This window comes from Poecilia reticulata, linkage group LG9 (assembly GCF_000633615.1).
Source record: "Poecilia reticulata strain Guanapo linkage group LG9, Guppy_female_1.0+MT, whole genome shotgun sequence".
In the NCBI taxonomy this organism is placed as follows: Eukaryota; Metazoa; Chordata; class Actinopteri; order Cyprinodontiformes; family Poeciliidae; genus Poecilia; species Poecilia reticulata.
This window is the reverse complement of record NC_024339.1, coordinates 22,907,641-22,923,867: the sequence shown is the minus strand read 5'-3', so window position 1 is coordinate 22,923,867 and position 16,227 is coordinate 22,907,641. Positions and strand designations below refer to the sequence as shown.

Genomic DNA, 16,227 nt, shown 5'->3' with positions numbered 1-16,227 from the left:
ATATAGAAATTATAACCAGCCTTTGTAGTACATGTTTAGAATTACTCAACATCTAGCCTGAAACAAACAAATACGATTTTATGCCAGGGCAAATTTTCTTAACACATATTTTGGTTTGCAGAAAGGTTTTTCTCAGCTCTATGTATTATTACACAGATCCTGAGACAAGGTTGCACTAAAATGTGAAAGGATTTGTCCAATGTTAACCTTTTCTCCAGTTGAAGAAAAGAGATTTTTCTTAATCATAACCACAGCTTTGAGCATGTGAGTTTTAACCCTTTCCCAACAGGTCAAGTCAACTCCATGTGCTTCAGAATGCCGTTTGTTGACCTTCATGCAAATTCCTTCAAAGAGAATTGAAGCATTGCAAGACGGTGCAATGAAGCACAGGCATAATTTAAGACGTTCTACTCCCATAAACAATAGCGTTTGGTGCATGAAGATTCAATAAAGGCAATATAATTATGCAGCTTTTCTTTAAAGAATAAAAAGGGCGTGTTTGTGAACAATACTGTTTTGCACAAACAGTGCTCTCCCTGTCTTTATTCTCTCAGTTTTCCCTCCTGTTAAACTCATTTGCAGAAAGATAACTTTTCATTAAATGCTGTGTACATGGATAAATTAAAACAATGACATCCAATGTTTTATTTCTGCGTTTTCTACACAAGATACTTTCGTTTCACAGAACAGTGAAAAATAATATTATGTAAGCAGGCTTGCATTAGGAGAGAATGGGGCTGCCTGTCACATGGGTTGGTTATTGCTAAATCTTGCCCCTTGGAGGGAGTTGTTGCAAAATGTTTGCGTGAGAGTTTCCTAAATAGTTCTCACAGACTAGGTAGATTTTTAATTTAGTAGTTTGAAACTTGACTTAGATCTGTGAGAGAACTTATTGTTTTTTTCACATCATGGTGAACACTTTAGATTTTTTTCTGAGTTCCTTTTCAATTGTCTTAAACCATAAATTTAGGACTAAACACTTATTATCATTTAAAAGTGGAGTTATAGTTAGGATAGTATTTTTCTTTGCTAGGCTATATTATGTGGTTGCTAGCATAAATGCAAGCAAAAACAATAGCGGTGGACAGTTGTCATAAGTCTGTAATTCCTCTCCAATCTTAGTCATAAAAAACTGACCAATTATCAACAGTAGCTTAGTGTTTTTAAGTCAAAGTTACTCCACTATCACAAATGACTGCTTGAGGCGCAGGTGTCACCACAGGAGGGCGCTTCTTCCTCACAGAAGCACAGTGTGAACGTGCCGTGTGTAACCCTGAAACCTTTCCCCCTCTGGAAACTGCAAGGAGATCCACGGTTTCCGTGTGTGTTCGTGGTTTGATCATGTCGGGCAGAAAGCCCCGGTATGTGGCGAACCCCCTGGAGTCTGCGATCACCACCCCGAGCGAGAGGATCCTGAAGGAATGCCACAGTCTGTATGTGGACAGCGAGAACGGTAAATACCCAGCGGCGGACACTCGGATTACAGCAGCGTTAAAGCACAAACAAGCAGACAAGAGCGTGGTTGTTCAATGTTGAACAGCAGAAGGGGTTTACGGTGATTTGTGGGCTAGCAGAGATTTTGCAGCGGTCTGTCTGCAGCAGCTGCTGTCAGTGTGACAAACATGAAACCTGAACCAGAGACGCTCCCCTCTTGGCAGGCAGCGCCCCTATCTGTGCACTCACTGCCAATGTCTTCTTACACAGGGCTTAACCCGGTTACTTCCACTTCAAACAAATGTAACTGCTGTTGTAAAGAGCGATTGCTCTCACACCGACGCTGTTATGTGGAGTAACTATGTGTGTGACTGCAGACTTTGCTCTTAGCTCCTCACAGAGCTTTCCTTGGTAACAATAGTTCTAGGACTTGCAAACTGAGCAGAAAGACACAAATGCAAGAACTGCAATTCTTCTGGTTCGTGTTGAACCAGAAGAACTGCAGACAACAGAGAGTAGCTTTTCCTTTCTTCAGGATCAGATGTTACACAGATAAACCTGCCCAGGCCAAACAATCTGGCTGCTTCAGTTCAGTCGAACAGAAGAGGAAACCCACAGAGTCCTGATTTCATTTTTGAAATATGAACTATTTTAAAATAACGTTTTTGATGCAGCATCAGCATCGTACCGATGGTTGTTTGAAGAACAGAAGTGGGTTTTGTCACATCATGCTCAACCTGTGGATGCTGTGGACAACTCACATGGATGGTTGTTAAACATCCGTATGTTAAATGAAATGTTAAATCAAGAAAGACTTGCCTGAAAGCTTTGGTCTAGACTTTTCAATTTTACCAGTAAAACGTTGAACACTCCCAGCTGCTGGTCTACAGTTGTAGCCAGGAGATGCTTCTTATAAGATCTTATCCTAAGGAGTTAGTGAAATACCTGGAAAATGCAAATGCATGCCAGATGTAACTTACACAACTACTTTGGACAAAGACCATGTATAGCTTAAAAAACAGAAGAGAAAATTAGATAAAAATCAGTTTCCTTTAAAAAGAGAAATTGTTTAGTCAAACAGTTGAGTCATAGTTATTCTTTAATAAGCCATACATACATTTTGTAGTGTAAAAATGACAAAAAAAACTAGTCAGTAAAGGTTTTCTAAAGTGTTTCTGTTCCTTCTCAGTGATTTTGATTTCAATATTTGTGTGCGCCCTTGAATGCAAATTTCCATTTGCATGTGCATACTCACATGCAAATGTCTAAAGAGTGCACTTAGGTATTTATTTATTTATAATTTATTTTTTTATGAAATACATTTATATTTAGCCTGAATATAATTGTTTTAGTATTGGATTACATTGTGTGTTTGCAGGTCTGGTGAAAATTGCCAGCAGCCTCGGAGTCCGGCTCCTTCCTCCGAGGAAGAAGATTATCGTGATGATCATGGGAAATCACTCTGCAGGGAAGAGCTCCTTCATTAACTGGTAGAACATCTTTTCTTAAAATTCACTGATCCAACAGGCATTCGTCTGGTTTTTAAACTCTCCGCTTCATCTGTGGAGAGAGTTTAGTAATATGTGCATCATAAATATTATCATGGTATACACACATGGCACCTCTGCACTACATGGGTGGAGAATATGTTGCTGAGGAACTTCAACAGTTTGTTCCATCTTAAACCATGTTTTTTTTTTTTTTTTTAGACCATGAGAGGAACAAAATGATAGTTGTAATTTCTACAACTGTTTATTGTGTTAAGTGTAATATATTTTTGATGCTGTGTTATTCGATGGTTTTGTAAACCACCTGAAATCATTACCTGAATATATTAATGCTGTTTTAAACAACTGGTGCTTGTGAACATTTCCCCAGCCTGATCAGCTGATCTGTGATCAGCAGTGTTGCAAAACAGGAGTTAAACAGCTTCTGGAGCAGGATTTATTAGCACCAGGATGCCCACTGTGTTAAAGACGTTTGTTTTTGTGGGCTTAATGGGAAATAATCAGCTGTGAGACCAGCTCTGCAGCGTGTTAACCTGCTTAAACCAATTAAGAAGTGATTTCAAAATAAATTGCAGGAAAATAAAATAGACAGTCAGCTTCCTTATTCTGATTCCAACCACACATTTTGTACTAATGTGTTTTTCTTTTTTTCTTTTTTTTTTTTTTTTTGCTTTTATACTTGAGAAATGGAAAACAAAAATAAACTTCAGAGTTTGAGACATGGTGTTCAAGTGATTTCTCGGCTGCCGTTCCCAGTGAGCGCGCTCGGTTCTTTCCTCTGAGTGGGCGTTCTTCAGGTTTCTGGGCCAGCTGCGTCCCCGACCCGACCCTGAATCGGGAAACGAATCGAATCGAGTTTGAATCGGGGATTCAGGAAGCATCTCGTCAGCAAAGAAATAAGAAATCATTTAATGAACAACTTTTTTTTTCCTACCACCTTGTGTAAACTCAATGCTACAACATGTGATGCGTCTCAAAGAATAAACTTTTCAAAGTTTCACACATTAATTAATCTTTATAATTTAGAACAGTCGTGAATGAATTATACATAATAAGCTCTGTCTGGATTTTTAAATGAGTAAGATCATTAAAATTGCAGAACCCTCTTTTATGTGAACAATGAACTTGTGATCATCACCCCGTGTCAAGGTTTATAAAACCCTCATTTCTTGAAGGCCTTAAGACATCAGCTGAGTGATAAAAGGTTGATTGACCAGATCTAAATTTGTGACTACGGCGTTTTTAAAAAGCCTTGCTTGAAGAAGCTAAATGTTTTGAAAAAGGTCAGGTCTGAGATGTTTGCATGCTCGACACCACTGAATCCTGTAAATATTTTCATTCTAATTTCTGGCCTGATTCTGTCTCTGCAGGTATGTTGAAGAGCACATTCAGAAAACCGGTGTGGCCATTGAAACTCAGGGCTTTACCTTCATCACTAGTGGTCGCAAGAGAGAGTCGCTGACGGTAAGATCGACATGGAGACGTGCAGACAGAACACAAGCTCTTGGTTTTTAAGATTTCTGGATGTCGGTGGAAAACTTTATTGCTACTCGATGCCTTAATTAGAAGCATCTCTTACGCGTCCTATTTTCTTCCTATGTTAATTTCTTATTATGCATTCGGCTTCAATCATGCACTCTGTTGCGTGCCCTGAGTCATCTTTGCAGCACTTAAACAGGTTTGGGAGCCGCCTGCCTCTCCCTCCTCTCTCACGCTTTAACTCCCTGTTCATAACCCGCTTTGGTCAGAGTGATGAGGATGAATAAAATATTTACAGTCAGGACTGCAGAGTGGCCAAACCAAGGATATCCAGCTGCTGCAGCATGCAAGCTGGTTCTAATCCCCAAATCACATGACTGAAACTAAAACAGACTCTGCTGTAGAGATGTGTCCCTCTTATGTTGCATTTTTAACTCTTTCACAGGGAAATGCAACATTACATCTCTATCCTCATTTCCGACCTATCCTTGAGTTCAAAGGTAAGATTTGATTATTATTTTTTATTTTTTATTGAAACTCATAACTTAGAACATGAAGGACATTTTCTGAGTGTTTTGTATAATTTATCTGCAAATACTGTTGCTCTGGGAAAACAGAAGGTTGCCCCATTTTGTATCTTATTCAGTGTAGGTGTTTCCTTGAAATGTCTCTGGGAATAAAACGGTGTCGTACATGTTTATTTTTCTCATAAGCTGATGAAGTTTTGCATCAGAATTTTAGCCTGCTGTCATATTAGCATGTTAAATGGAAGCTAATTAAAATAGTGCCACTTTTGTAACCAGTATAATCATAGAAATACATTTGATTTCCCTTTTTTTATTGAACACAGTTGCTTTTCAATCACGTAAAAAGCAATGGAAGAGTGTTAAAATGATTCCCACTGCAAGGCTGGTGAATTATTTACCCTTAATCTAAACATGTGTCAAACATTTCTTTTTTCTATTTAAAATTAACCTGTTGTGGCGTGTCAATTTTTTTTCACATCCCTAGAAATCCTCTCTACCTTCTTGGAACCCTGAGAGATTTTTATTTCCTCTCCATCAGACAAAATCACAACTCCTTTCTTTATCATTTACTTCATGTAATCTAATTTAATGGTCTTTATAGAGATTTCTAAAGGTCTTTCAAAGTTTTTCTTTATGATTTGGCTGCTTGTCTTACTCCATTTTGGTCTAATCTTGTATGCAGGCAACATATTTGAAATATAATGACAGAGAGGCTATTGTCAAGGAGTCATGTCACAATGATGCCACATCTTTCCCAACTCTGATAAAGATGTGTAAAAAGGCTAAATACAATAATCTTTTATTCAATATTCTTGCTATAACATTTCCCAGCGATGGGCCATACAAACAATCTTTGACCATTAGATCGTCCACCATCCTGGGTTTTCTCCTCCACTCTCTTTTTTTGCGCTCAGGTCACAGGTTTTCTGCATGATTTGGTTCTGAGGACTGACATGATCATCAAATAAGGTTTATTGGTTATCTGGTGAACCATTTGTAGGTGCTGATGTGACCATGTTTTAGATGAAACACACAGTGGTGACTCAATTTCAGTCGTTTCTCAGAGTTCACTAGATTTTCTCTGAAAATCTCTTCATATTTCGGAGGTTTCTTTATGGGTGTAGTCTGCCTTTGGAAGACAAACAGGCCCGCAGCACCACAAATTTTCCACCGTCTGGGTGGCATGATGTGTTTTTCCAGGCATACGTTACCTTTTGCCACTTTGTAATTTTACACCTGTAAATTGGGCCTCTGTCTCTTTAAGAAGCCCCTACAGTAGGAGCTACGCTTTCAGCACATCGACACAGCAATGCCTCTTTCTTATGCTGTTTACAACATTTTTGGAATGAGAAGTAGCTGTTACGATGAGCTCAGCAAACTCACAGTTCCACCAGGTGTTTGCTAATTGTTGCTGCCGCTAGTCTGGAGGAGTTGAGTGGGGTAGTTGTGGAGGAGGGGTGATGTGTGAGGCGGATACTCGGCTGGAGACTGCAGCACTGAGGAGGAGCTTTTTGTTGCTTCAAATGGTGGCTATTGGAGATTTCTCCAACATTCATGAAATAATCAAAGCAACACTCCATGCATGTTTCTGATGAGGAAATAACCATTATAATCTGATATAAATAAAAAAAAGTCAATTTTTACTCAATTTAACCCCAGCCATGAAAACCACTACAGATTTTATTTTTAAAGTCTGGCTTTTTACTTGCAAAATACAAAAAACCAGTTTTGATTCCAGACATCTTTTTTGTTTGTTTTAAATCACAGTTGTTAAGTTAGAAATCCCACCTGTTCCCCCCTCCTTGTCTCACACGCAGTAGGCGGTGTTTGGATCAGACATGTGCCCGCTGAAACGACTCTGGTTTATATAAAAGTGAGAACGTGCGCATCAGCGGAGTCACTGGAGAGACACTGGGTGTGCCTGCTGCCTGAGCGCTGGTGCTGCTGGAGGGGGTGGGGTGCGGCGCGCGTATGTTGACCGGGGAGTATGCAGAGCGAGAAGGTTCACTGGGTGCGGACTCATGGTATGGCGTATGAGTCACACGCCCCGTCGACAGCAGTGCAGTGTAGTCAGGAGGGGCGGCTGAGAAATGTCACAGCCATTAGAGGCGGTGGAGCCCCGTGCCGGAGCAGCAACAGCTCTGCTCTGCAGGCCAGAGTCGCTCTGCTGCTGCTGCTGCTGCTGCTGCTTCTGCTGCTGGACAAAAGAGCTGGATTTATATCTTCTGAACTTCCTCGCTGCATCTGGAAGAGGCACATCAGGCTTTTATTAAGCTTTCCCAGGGACTGAGGATGACTCATCAGAAGATCATCACATATCCTTTTGCGGGAGGAGATGCTGACTCACTTTTAGGAGAAACACTTATTTGAATGATGAATGTTTGAACATGGATTCTGTCTGTCTCTGTGCTCTCTACCTGTTGTTTGGACTTTTATGCAACGTTCTACTCAGGAAACGCTTCATTATTGTCTAGAACGAAGGTTTTGACTCTGCTCATTTAATTTTAACCGTATGCAGTCAGTCTAGTTTTACGAGTTTAATCTGGCAAAAGCTTCTTTGCAGCCGTCTTGAAGCTTTTCTTCCCCCTTTTCTTTTTTTTTTTTTAGTGTTGTGAATCTGCTGCAAAGCTTTCTTGCGTTCAGTTAAGAAACTCTGCTCATATAGATTGGAATCACTCGTTTCCCTTTTCTGGCTTTTTTAATTTGAATCAAACTGTAATGCTTCTCTTCTTAAAGCATCATCCATTTTATATTCAAGCATTTATATTTTAAGAATCATCCAGACTGACTTCAGTTCACGTTATCAGCATTTAATTAAGTTTGATTGCATTTACACACGTGCTTATTAACATTTCTTTTCTAATAACTGCCTGTTTGCACAGTGCGGACCTCTAAGGTTTTATACTCGGAGACGCTTGTATTGATATTGCGTTGATAAGGGAATGCTAATGTGGCACAGCAGCAGCAGTGGTCCTGCTCGCTGCAGCACAAGGGTTTGATTTGTGTCTGGTGTTGACACCTGCCTCTTCGTATAAAACAGCCTCAGTGTCATCCCAGGCCTGCACTCCGTTTCAGTGGGAAGCTCAACAGCTCTGCTCTGAAGTCTACCTGTCTACTACGGGCGTGAATGTTTTATGATTATTACCGTAACATTCATTTGGGTTTTAACGACACATTTAAATTTGGCTTTTACAGTTATTTTAGTTATAGTTAATAGCACTTTGTGTGGCCTTGTTGCTGAAAATGTGCTCTATAAATAAAATTACCTCTACCTTTATTTTTTTTAAAAACAAGTAAACGAGGCCATTAGCACGTTTCTGGAATAATCTTTGCTGGTGTTTTGGAGCTTTTCTTAGTAGAAATGTTCCTGCTCATTTAAATATGGTGGCTGATTTAAGTTTTGAAAATCTGGATTGTTTTTTTTTCACCAATCGATTTCTTGGCTGCCCAGAGTGATGTCAGTCCACCCACGCAGAAGTATTTATTGAAATAATTTTTTTAAGGAACAAAAGTGGGGGTGGGGGGAAATCAAGTAAAATTGGAAATCTAATTTTGTATAAAAAAATGAGAGATTTTATTTTCAAACAATATCTCCCAATTCTACTTCCCGACATGAATCCGATTTCTCTGTCCAACTTTCAACCAACTGGCCCAAAAGGTTGTAATCTGGTGGAAACAAGAAAGCATAATGGTCAACATAGACTCAGCCAAGGCGCAAATATATTTCAAAACTAAAAACCAGTGTTACTGGTTAGTGAGACAGATATTGAGCTTTTTGGTCTCAGTAAGAAGAAGTCTATTTGCACAATGTACAAACTACCAGGGGTGGTGGCTGCATCATGCTACGGGTCTGTTTTGTTACCAGTGCTACTGTACTTCAAAATTGTTCAAGTTTCCTTCAGATTAGAAACTGGATGGTTAAAATTGAACATTATCCCAAACACACTTTAAATATTGTTCTGGAGTGGATAAAGCAGGATAACATTAATGTTCTGGGAAGGCTTCAACCTCAGCCCAGTTGAAAGTTTATGGACTGTGCCTTGAAGCCAGACCTTTGTTAGAAAGTCAAACTATTTAAATTAGTTCTACCAATAGCGATAGGAGGTCAAATATTCAACCAGAATTAGACTGAAAGTTTGTTGGTGATGGAAAAACATGATGTGGTCAAAGGTCAACGTCCTGAAGGAAATGTAACAAAATATTAGTGTAACCAAACAATCTGCATACATTTGAGGATGTATGCACACGTTATCCATGTCTGGATAAAAAAAAAAAATCCATGAAAACTTAGAATTTAAACACCAGTAAAGTGGAAATAAATCAAAAAATATATCTTTGTAATCTGGAAAACAAGTGGTTCAAACGAATCATTAAAAGCCCTAAATAAACTCGACATTCACCCCAATCGTGTAAATCCTCTGCCTGTGGATCCTGTTCTGTCTGTGGGGACGGTGCTCGCTGTGATGCGTTACGATGGCCTCGCAGTGCGTTGCCTCACAGTCGTTCTTCACTGGCTAGCTTTACGTCCTACGGCCCACACTAAAGCTGCCAGTTGAAGAGCTGTTGTGTGTAACAGTGACAACAGACCTGTCCACAGAGGGGACAGTGAGACATCAGCGACATTCAAATGATTCATGAGCCACGACAGCTTTTTTTTTTCTTTTTTTACTGAGCCTCTAAAAAGCAAAGTTTGTGAAATTGCAAACCTGCAAGGAACAAAGAGTTTATGATCTCGGTATCGCCGAACTCCCTCCGGTCTCCAAGTATTGACCACACTGCGTACATCAGATACAGCAGAATCCTGCAGTGACTCAGCTTTGTCGGTCATATTCATCCAAACTCTCTTTCTTTTTCTTTTTTTTCTTTTTTACAGGTGTGATGGACTACCTGTCTGCTGAGATCTCCACCTCAAAGCAGAAGAAATTCAGCCTGGTGACGTTCGTGGACACTCCTGGTTTGGTGGACGGGGACATGATCTACCCATTTGATGTCAACAGCGCCATCACCTGGTTGGGTAATAAGAACTTAAGGGTTTATGTTTTTGGCATCATCAGAGTTGCTCCGAAGGTGTTGACGCGTCTAATTATTGTTGCGCAGGAGAACAGGCGGACCTGGTATTCGTCTTCTTTGACCCGATGGGTCAGGCGCTGTGCAAACGGACGCTCAACATCGTGGAGAAGCTGAGCGACAAATGTGGAGACAAGCTGTTGTTTTATCTTAGCAAAGCAGACGAAGCTGGGAAGGAGACGGACAGACAGGTCAGCTTTTTGTCCATTAAAGCTGTTTTAACTTTTACCCAGAAAAAGTATTAGCTTATAAATGTATGTTTTTTTTTTCTCCGCAGAGAGTAATGATGCAGATTGTCCAGGAGCTGTGCCGCCGTCCAGGCCTCAACAAATGTGGTTTTGAGATGCCGACAATATACATCCCCAACCCACAGAAGGTGAAATTCAGTGTTCCTGAATTTGGATTTAATTATTTTGGTGTCGAGATCCATTTTTAAAAATAAGAGTATATTCTGGACAAAGGTGTGTCTAGGTTTGGTGTGATGCACTGGTTCCGTTGGGCTGCTTCTATAACTGCACAATAGTGTGAAGGTATAATATTTCATTCAACAGTCACTTAAAAGCTGCCAACACATTTAATGTCCTTGTGTCAGAAGAGGAAGAGGTGAAGACGGCGTTATTTTAACTAAAAATAAATATGCTTAATTATTTTTAGTGTTTCTGCAATTTTAAACAACTAGTTCATTTTGTGCATTTCTTTTCCTTTTATGTAAATTCAATGAAACTCTTGTTACTTTTACTCAAGATGAACGCGCGGTTTCAATCGTGTTGAGCTGACCTGTCCTCGCTTAGGCTTTGGAGCTTTTTTCTGATAGATTTGTACATTATAAATGTCCGTAGTTTTCCTTCAAATTCCCTAATTGTGTTTGATTGGAGTTGATGAGCTTTAGATGCAAATGGGGATTTGTGTCATAGATTTTTATCAGCTTCAGTTTAACCCTCCTGCAGAGAGGGGAAAGCCGTGGGCCGTCCCGTCGGTTCCCAAAAACATGAAAAAAGAAAACTTGGGGAGCAGCACACACAGGATCAATGCGACCCTGGTGGGACAGGGTAAAAAGTTCATGCAGGGTTCACCACTCAGCCCCTCTTAGGACTGCGGGGTTAAGAGTTGTGTCTCATACCCAAACTTATAGCTATAGCTGCGTGTGATCTACTGTCCCTGAGGTCTGCACTGCGCGGTCGATTTGTATCTCCCTTGGTTTGCAGTGTTCTTGTTTTTGCTGAGCAACCTCACTTGCAGCTTCTTGCACAGGGCTGTCTGTCAAAATACCCTCAGGTTTTGTTGCAGAATTTTACTGAGATGCATGAGATGCTTTTACTTTACAATTGTTTTTGTGGATTAAATTGTTTTTTTTTTTTTTCCATCTTTGCGTCTTTTAGCCAAGCAGGTGTGTGAACCAGATTGACAGCGTTTGTCAAACGATTGAGAAGACCATCAACCAGGCTGTCCAGAAGACTTTAGATCAGCTGGAGAAAGACTCTGACCTCATTTGTTCGACCATCACCAACAAACTGGAGCAAGACAGGTTCAATTTAGTGCTGTTTTTTTTTCTTTTACTCTGATAAAACAGATGTGTATAAAATGGTTGAAAATCAAACAATTTAGCTGCATTAAATGTTTCAAGTCAGATTTTGTCACTCTGCACACAGGGCCGACGTGTCTTTCAACAGGAGTGTCCGTCTTCACTCATTTCTGTGTTTGACTTTGGGCTTTTTCCTGCCGTTCCTCTTCATCCTGAGTTTTGTTGTAAGCACCTTCTCCAAGGAGCAACTGCACGACCTGCTGGGCGAAGGTCCGACTCAGACCGTTACGGTCTTCACAGTGAGTCCAGAAAATCTTTCAAAGAGAGCAAAAACCGATGTGAAAAGATTATAATAAAATATTCTGTGTATCTGTCTCTCCCAGGGGATAGTGATGTATTCATGGGAATGGATACCGGAGGACAAACAAGTAGTTTTTGTGATCTCTTTTGGGGCTTTTTGCTACCTCCTGCTTTTCCTAGCAAAATATTTTGCAGGGTAAGTGCGTAAAGACTCCCATGAACACGCCTCCATAAAATATGTGTAACTGGAGCATTAGACAAAAAAATTTATATTGATATCTTGCGTTCTCAACAATTAGATTAATCAACCAGATTGATTGCTATTAACTGCGCTTTGAGTTTTATTTATTTCAAACTTTCACAAAATTATTAGGTAAAAAAAAAAGTAAAACTCCTCTTTATGTTTTCATTTCAATCAATATTGGAGGCATCTGGAGCAGAATGAATATTGTACTTTAAAAAAATACTGAACTCTCCTGTTTTGTTTTTTTTAAATAATGTTAAATGTGATATTTTAAAGTTGTCAATAGAAAATCAAAAATAAAAACTTTTAAACCTTAGCTGGAAAGAAAACATAATGACAGTAAATTATTAGAACAAGCTTCTATTCATACTGGTTTCTTCCCTTTTGTCCAAAATGTATAAAGGGATGAAATTAGCATTCAGCCTGTCTCTCAGACACATGCAGACATTTTACGCTTTGGGTTATGGTTCTGATGGTTCTCTGTCCTTCATCCTCAGCCGAAGAAACACGACTCTGACGAAGAAGGAGAAGAGGAAGATGATGGAGTACATGGATTATATCCATGATATTGTCAAAACTAAGAAGGTTAGACTGACTTTTCCTTCAATAAACTGGTATCCTGATAGTCATAGTTTCCGCTTTCTAATCGATAATGGGTCAAAATTGGGTCGTTCACCAAAACATCCAGTCAAATCCACACAGAAATGCTTCTGTGCTTTTTTGACTCATCTTTGTCATCTGAGATTGTTTGGTTCATGCCTTTTTAGCTACTCGAAGTTTCTCTGCAGTGAGAAGTTTGGGCGTTGGCCTGGACTGTTGTCTTAAGTTGGACGAACATATAAATGCTATCTAGCTTTTTCCAGCCACGATTGACTGCAGCGGCAAAGCTTTACTTCTCTTTTAAGGAGTTTTAGAAGGTCGTTCAGACTTTTATGCCCTCTCGCCAGGACTATTGTAATTCTTTACTGGGCTAGATAAATCATCCCTGCTGCCTTTACAGATAGTCCAGAATGCTGCAGCTCGACCGGCGCTCGGTACAAAGAAGCATCAACACATAACTCCTTTTAAATGGTCTTATCTATGGGATCTCTTCTATATCCACACACCTCCGAGAGCACCAGTTTCTCCTTGACGTTCTGAGATCAAAGATAAACCGTGGCGGTGATGGATCATTCGCTGTGGGCGCCGCAAGACCGTGGAGAACCTTTCCTCCTCACGTCAGCACTGCTCAGACCACATAGCCAATTAAGTGTGTTGAAAATTCGTCTTTCATTTTGACTGATTGAGCATGAGACGCTGGGTTATAGTGTGCTCTCGTATTGTTGCTTCAGAAAATTGTGATATATTTTGGTTAACTTTATTTGTTTTTAATTGTATTCTAAAAGTAAACCTGTCATTACTTTTTACTTTATAGGCTAAACTGTACGAGTGGTACCTGCAGCAGTGTGCAGCAGAACAGGACCTCTGATGCCGCTGGTTTACATCTGGATGGTGGTGTTGCCTCATGCTTTTTTTTTTTTTTAATAATCGTTTTTATTTGTTTGTATTTTTTTTGGCAAAAAAAGCAACTTATTTGATTTCAGCCTGACATTAGTGGCTGCTGATTCGTAGTTGAATCAGCAGCAGTTTGTAGACAATCACCAGGCCAGTTGTAGGTGGAACCTGTAATGCAGCAGCGATCACTGCCAACCTCTGTCATCTCAGCAGCCGACGTGGAGAAGTGCCTTGTTTTTACTGCACACAGGACAAACTGTGATTTTAGCTCTTGGGCAAAAGTAATTTTCTCAGTGGGAGGATTTGTTCCCCTTTTCTCTTAGGTTTTGTGATACAAATGCTCAAAAAATGTTTGCAAAAGGACTTTTCTCCATTTCAAATATTGACCCACCTTGTAAATACTTTGTATTTTTTTTAGCGTGCGTCCCCTACAGAAACACCCTGACTGACATATTACCTGAATGTGTTGTCATGCATATAGCTATTTAACTGCAATAATCAGCGCCTCTATTACACCTGGGCATTACGAATAGATGTGAAGAAGCAGCAAACCTGCAAAAAAAAAAACTGTCCATCTTGGAAAGTTTTTGTTTTCTATAGTTTGAAACATACAGTAGCAAGAGCTTAGTGAAGCAGGAAGAGCAGTGCAGTCACTGCACTAATGTGTCGCTCCTAGCTGAGCTGCAGCACTGAACTGATGAGTAACCGTTAGCTCCACTTAATGCCTTCACGCCAGCGTTTGTGATTCATGAATATTTATTAGCGACACCAGCTGTGGTGCTTTTTACTCGAAGGGGTGCGTCTATCCAAACCGTCATGCCTCATTAAATGTCAGCATTTTTGAACCGATTAATTTATTTCCTGCTGATCAGTAAAATTAGCAGGCCAGTATATTAATTACTGGGAACAGATTACCAGATATTTAAATGTCTCAAAGAGAAAACTACAAGGAAAAGATTGGCATCTCATCTCTTTTAATTCTTAGGCCAATGTTTCCTATTTAGATCCACTGTGAATCAAATAAGTAATTGCACTCGGTCATTTAGGATCATTTAAAGCTGAATGTTTCACAGGAAATTCAAGTTGGATTTCTTATCATAGTTTGTCAGTAAATCAATTCACTAAGTAAAGCACAATATATATATTGATTACACACAGACTGCTGGTTTAAGCCTTTATTTCTCTTAGCTGTGGTGAGTGTCACTTAACAAATAAGATTATTAAATTACTTAAACCAATAAAAAAAATATTTTTAACACAGAAATGTGGGCTTAATGAAAACTGTTTAATGCCTGTAAGAAGGTTATTTTCAAATGGTACTTTTAATCTGACAGTCACCTGAGATGAAAAACACACTTTTGCAGTTTAAATGTTTTTTTTCATGAAGGTTCTGTGAATTATAAATACATTAAAAATATTTTTTTGCATTGCCATTACCCATAATTACTTATGGCTATTTATTTGAGTTCTGTGAAATGTTTACAAAAATCAAACACTTCCTTGTTTATGTGTCATTTAAGAGGTTAAAACAATACAGTTGATTGTGATAAAAGCTTTGGTGCATCCTTACTCATCTCTGATCCAAAACATTTTAAAAGCTCTTCTTCGGGCTGTTTGCAATATTACTGTGAATGCGTTTAGCTTGTTTTGTGTGTTAGTATCCTCTCAGGTAATCTGTCTTTTTATAAATAACTTTATTTTAAAATGATTTCATGCATTATTAGTTAAACTTGTGAATTCATCCATTCTGTGGTATTTTTAAAAATATATATTTCTTTAATCTTGAACTCAACTGATTTTTCATTTCTAAAATAGTTTTTTAATCATTTAAAAAAAACAAACCTAAACCGATCTGTTTTTGTTTGTCTGAAATAAAATATTTTTAGACTTTTCAGTCTCTTGTATATTATTAATCTAGAAAAAACATTTCATCCCAAACCTGCTCCCAGTTGCTACCAATGAGTTTAATCAGAACTATTCACTTTATTTTGTCTGATAATTTAGTACTTTGTAAAGTATCCATAAGTTAAAATTTCATATAACTTTAAAGTAGTTTTATGCAGTATTTTTAAGGTTTTGTGTTGCACCCAGTTCCATTCTTTGTGGTTCCGATCCCAGTTTGGTTCAGTTCACTCTTCTGAACTAAGAGGTTTGGACAACTCTCTGAACTTCCACATTTTGTCACTTTACAACCACAATCTTCAGTGCATTTTGCAAATCTGTTCTTTATGGAAGAACAGATTAGGAGTCATGTTTGCAGTTTGACATAGGATAAATCCACACCAAAGGTTTTAGCTTTTTATTTGCAAAACAATATGAAAATCATGCACAATTATCCATTACTTTACGCATGTTGTTTGTAAGTTTGACAAAATGTGGTAAATTATAAGAAATCTGCTAGTAGACATAGCTTATATTACTATAATGTTATGATCACAATAAATAATATTGCTAATGCTTAAAATAGTGATGCTATTCTCTTGTAAGTATACAATGAGCAGAATATAGAACATTTATTTAAACTGTCCATCTACTGTACCTCCTGATCCTTGCAGAGTCGTGGTGCCTTTCTCCAGCACTCAGTGGGGCGACGATACGCCCTGGTCAGGTCCTAATCCATGACACACACACACACACGCACATCAACCTCAG

The 16,227-nt window shown here is 39.0% G+C and overlaps 1 protein-coding gene across 1 annotated transcript; it reads left to right on the top strand.

The window, feature by feature from the left end:
* Positions 1-1,265: 1,265 nt before the first annotated feature.
* Positions 1,266-15,399, top strand: LOC103470354 (uncharacterized). The gene is made up of 12 exons (XM_008418741.2): positions 1,266-1,453; positions 2,813-2,924; positions 4,313-4,406; positions 4,867-4,921; positions 9,822-9,962; positions 10,046-10,206; positions 10,293-10,391; positions 11,395-11,540; positions 11,665-11,836; positions 11,921-12,033; positions 12,579-12,666; positions 13,496-15,399. The coding sequence occupies exons 1-12, from the start codon at positions 1,342-1,344 to the stop codon at positions 13,547-13,549; spliced, it is 1,347 nt and encodes a 448-aa protein (XP_008416963.1). The 5' UTR covers positions 1,266-1,341; the 3' UTR covers positions 13,550-15,399.
* The last annotated feature ends 828 nt before the right edge of the window (positions 15,400-16,227 follow it).

Coding starts and splice junctions, on each gene's coding strand:
- LOC103470354 (XM_008418741.2), top strand. CDS start 1,342: ATGTCGGGCAGAAAGCCCCGGTATGTGGCGAACCCCCTGGAGTCTGCG. Junction 4,922..9,821: donor ACCTATCCTTGAGTTCAAAG/GTAAGATTTGAT, acceptor TCTTTTTTACAG/GTGTGATGGACTACCTGTCT. Junction 10,392..11,394: donor ACATCCCCAACCCACAGAAG/GTGAAATTCAGT, acceptor TGCGTCTTTTAG/CCAAGCAGGTGTGTGAACCA.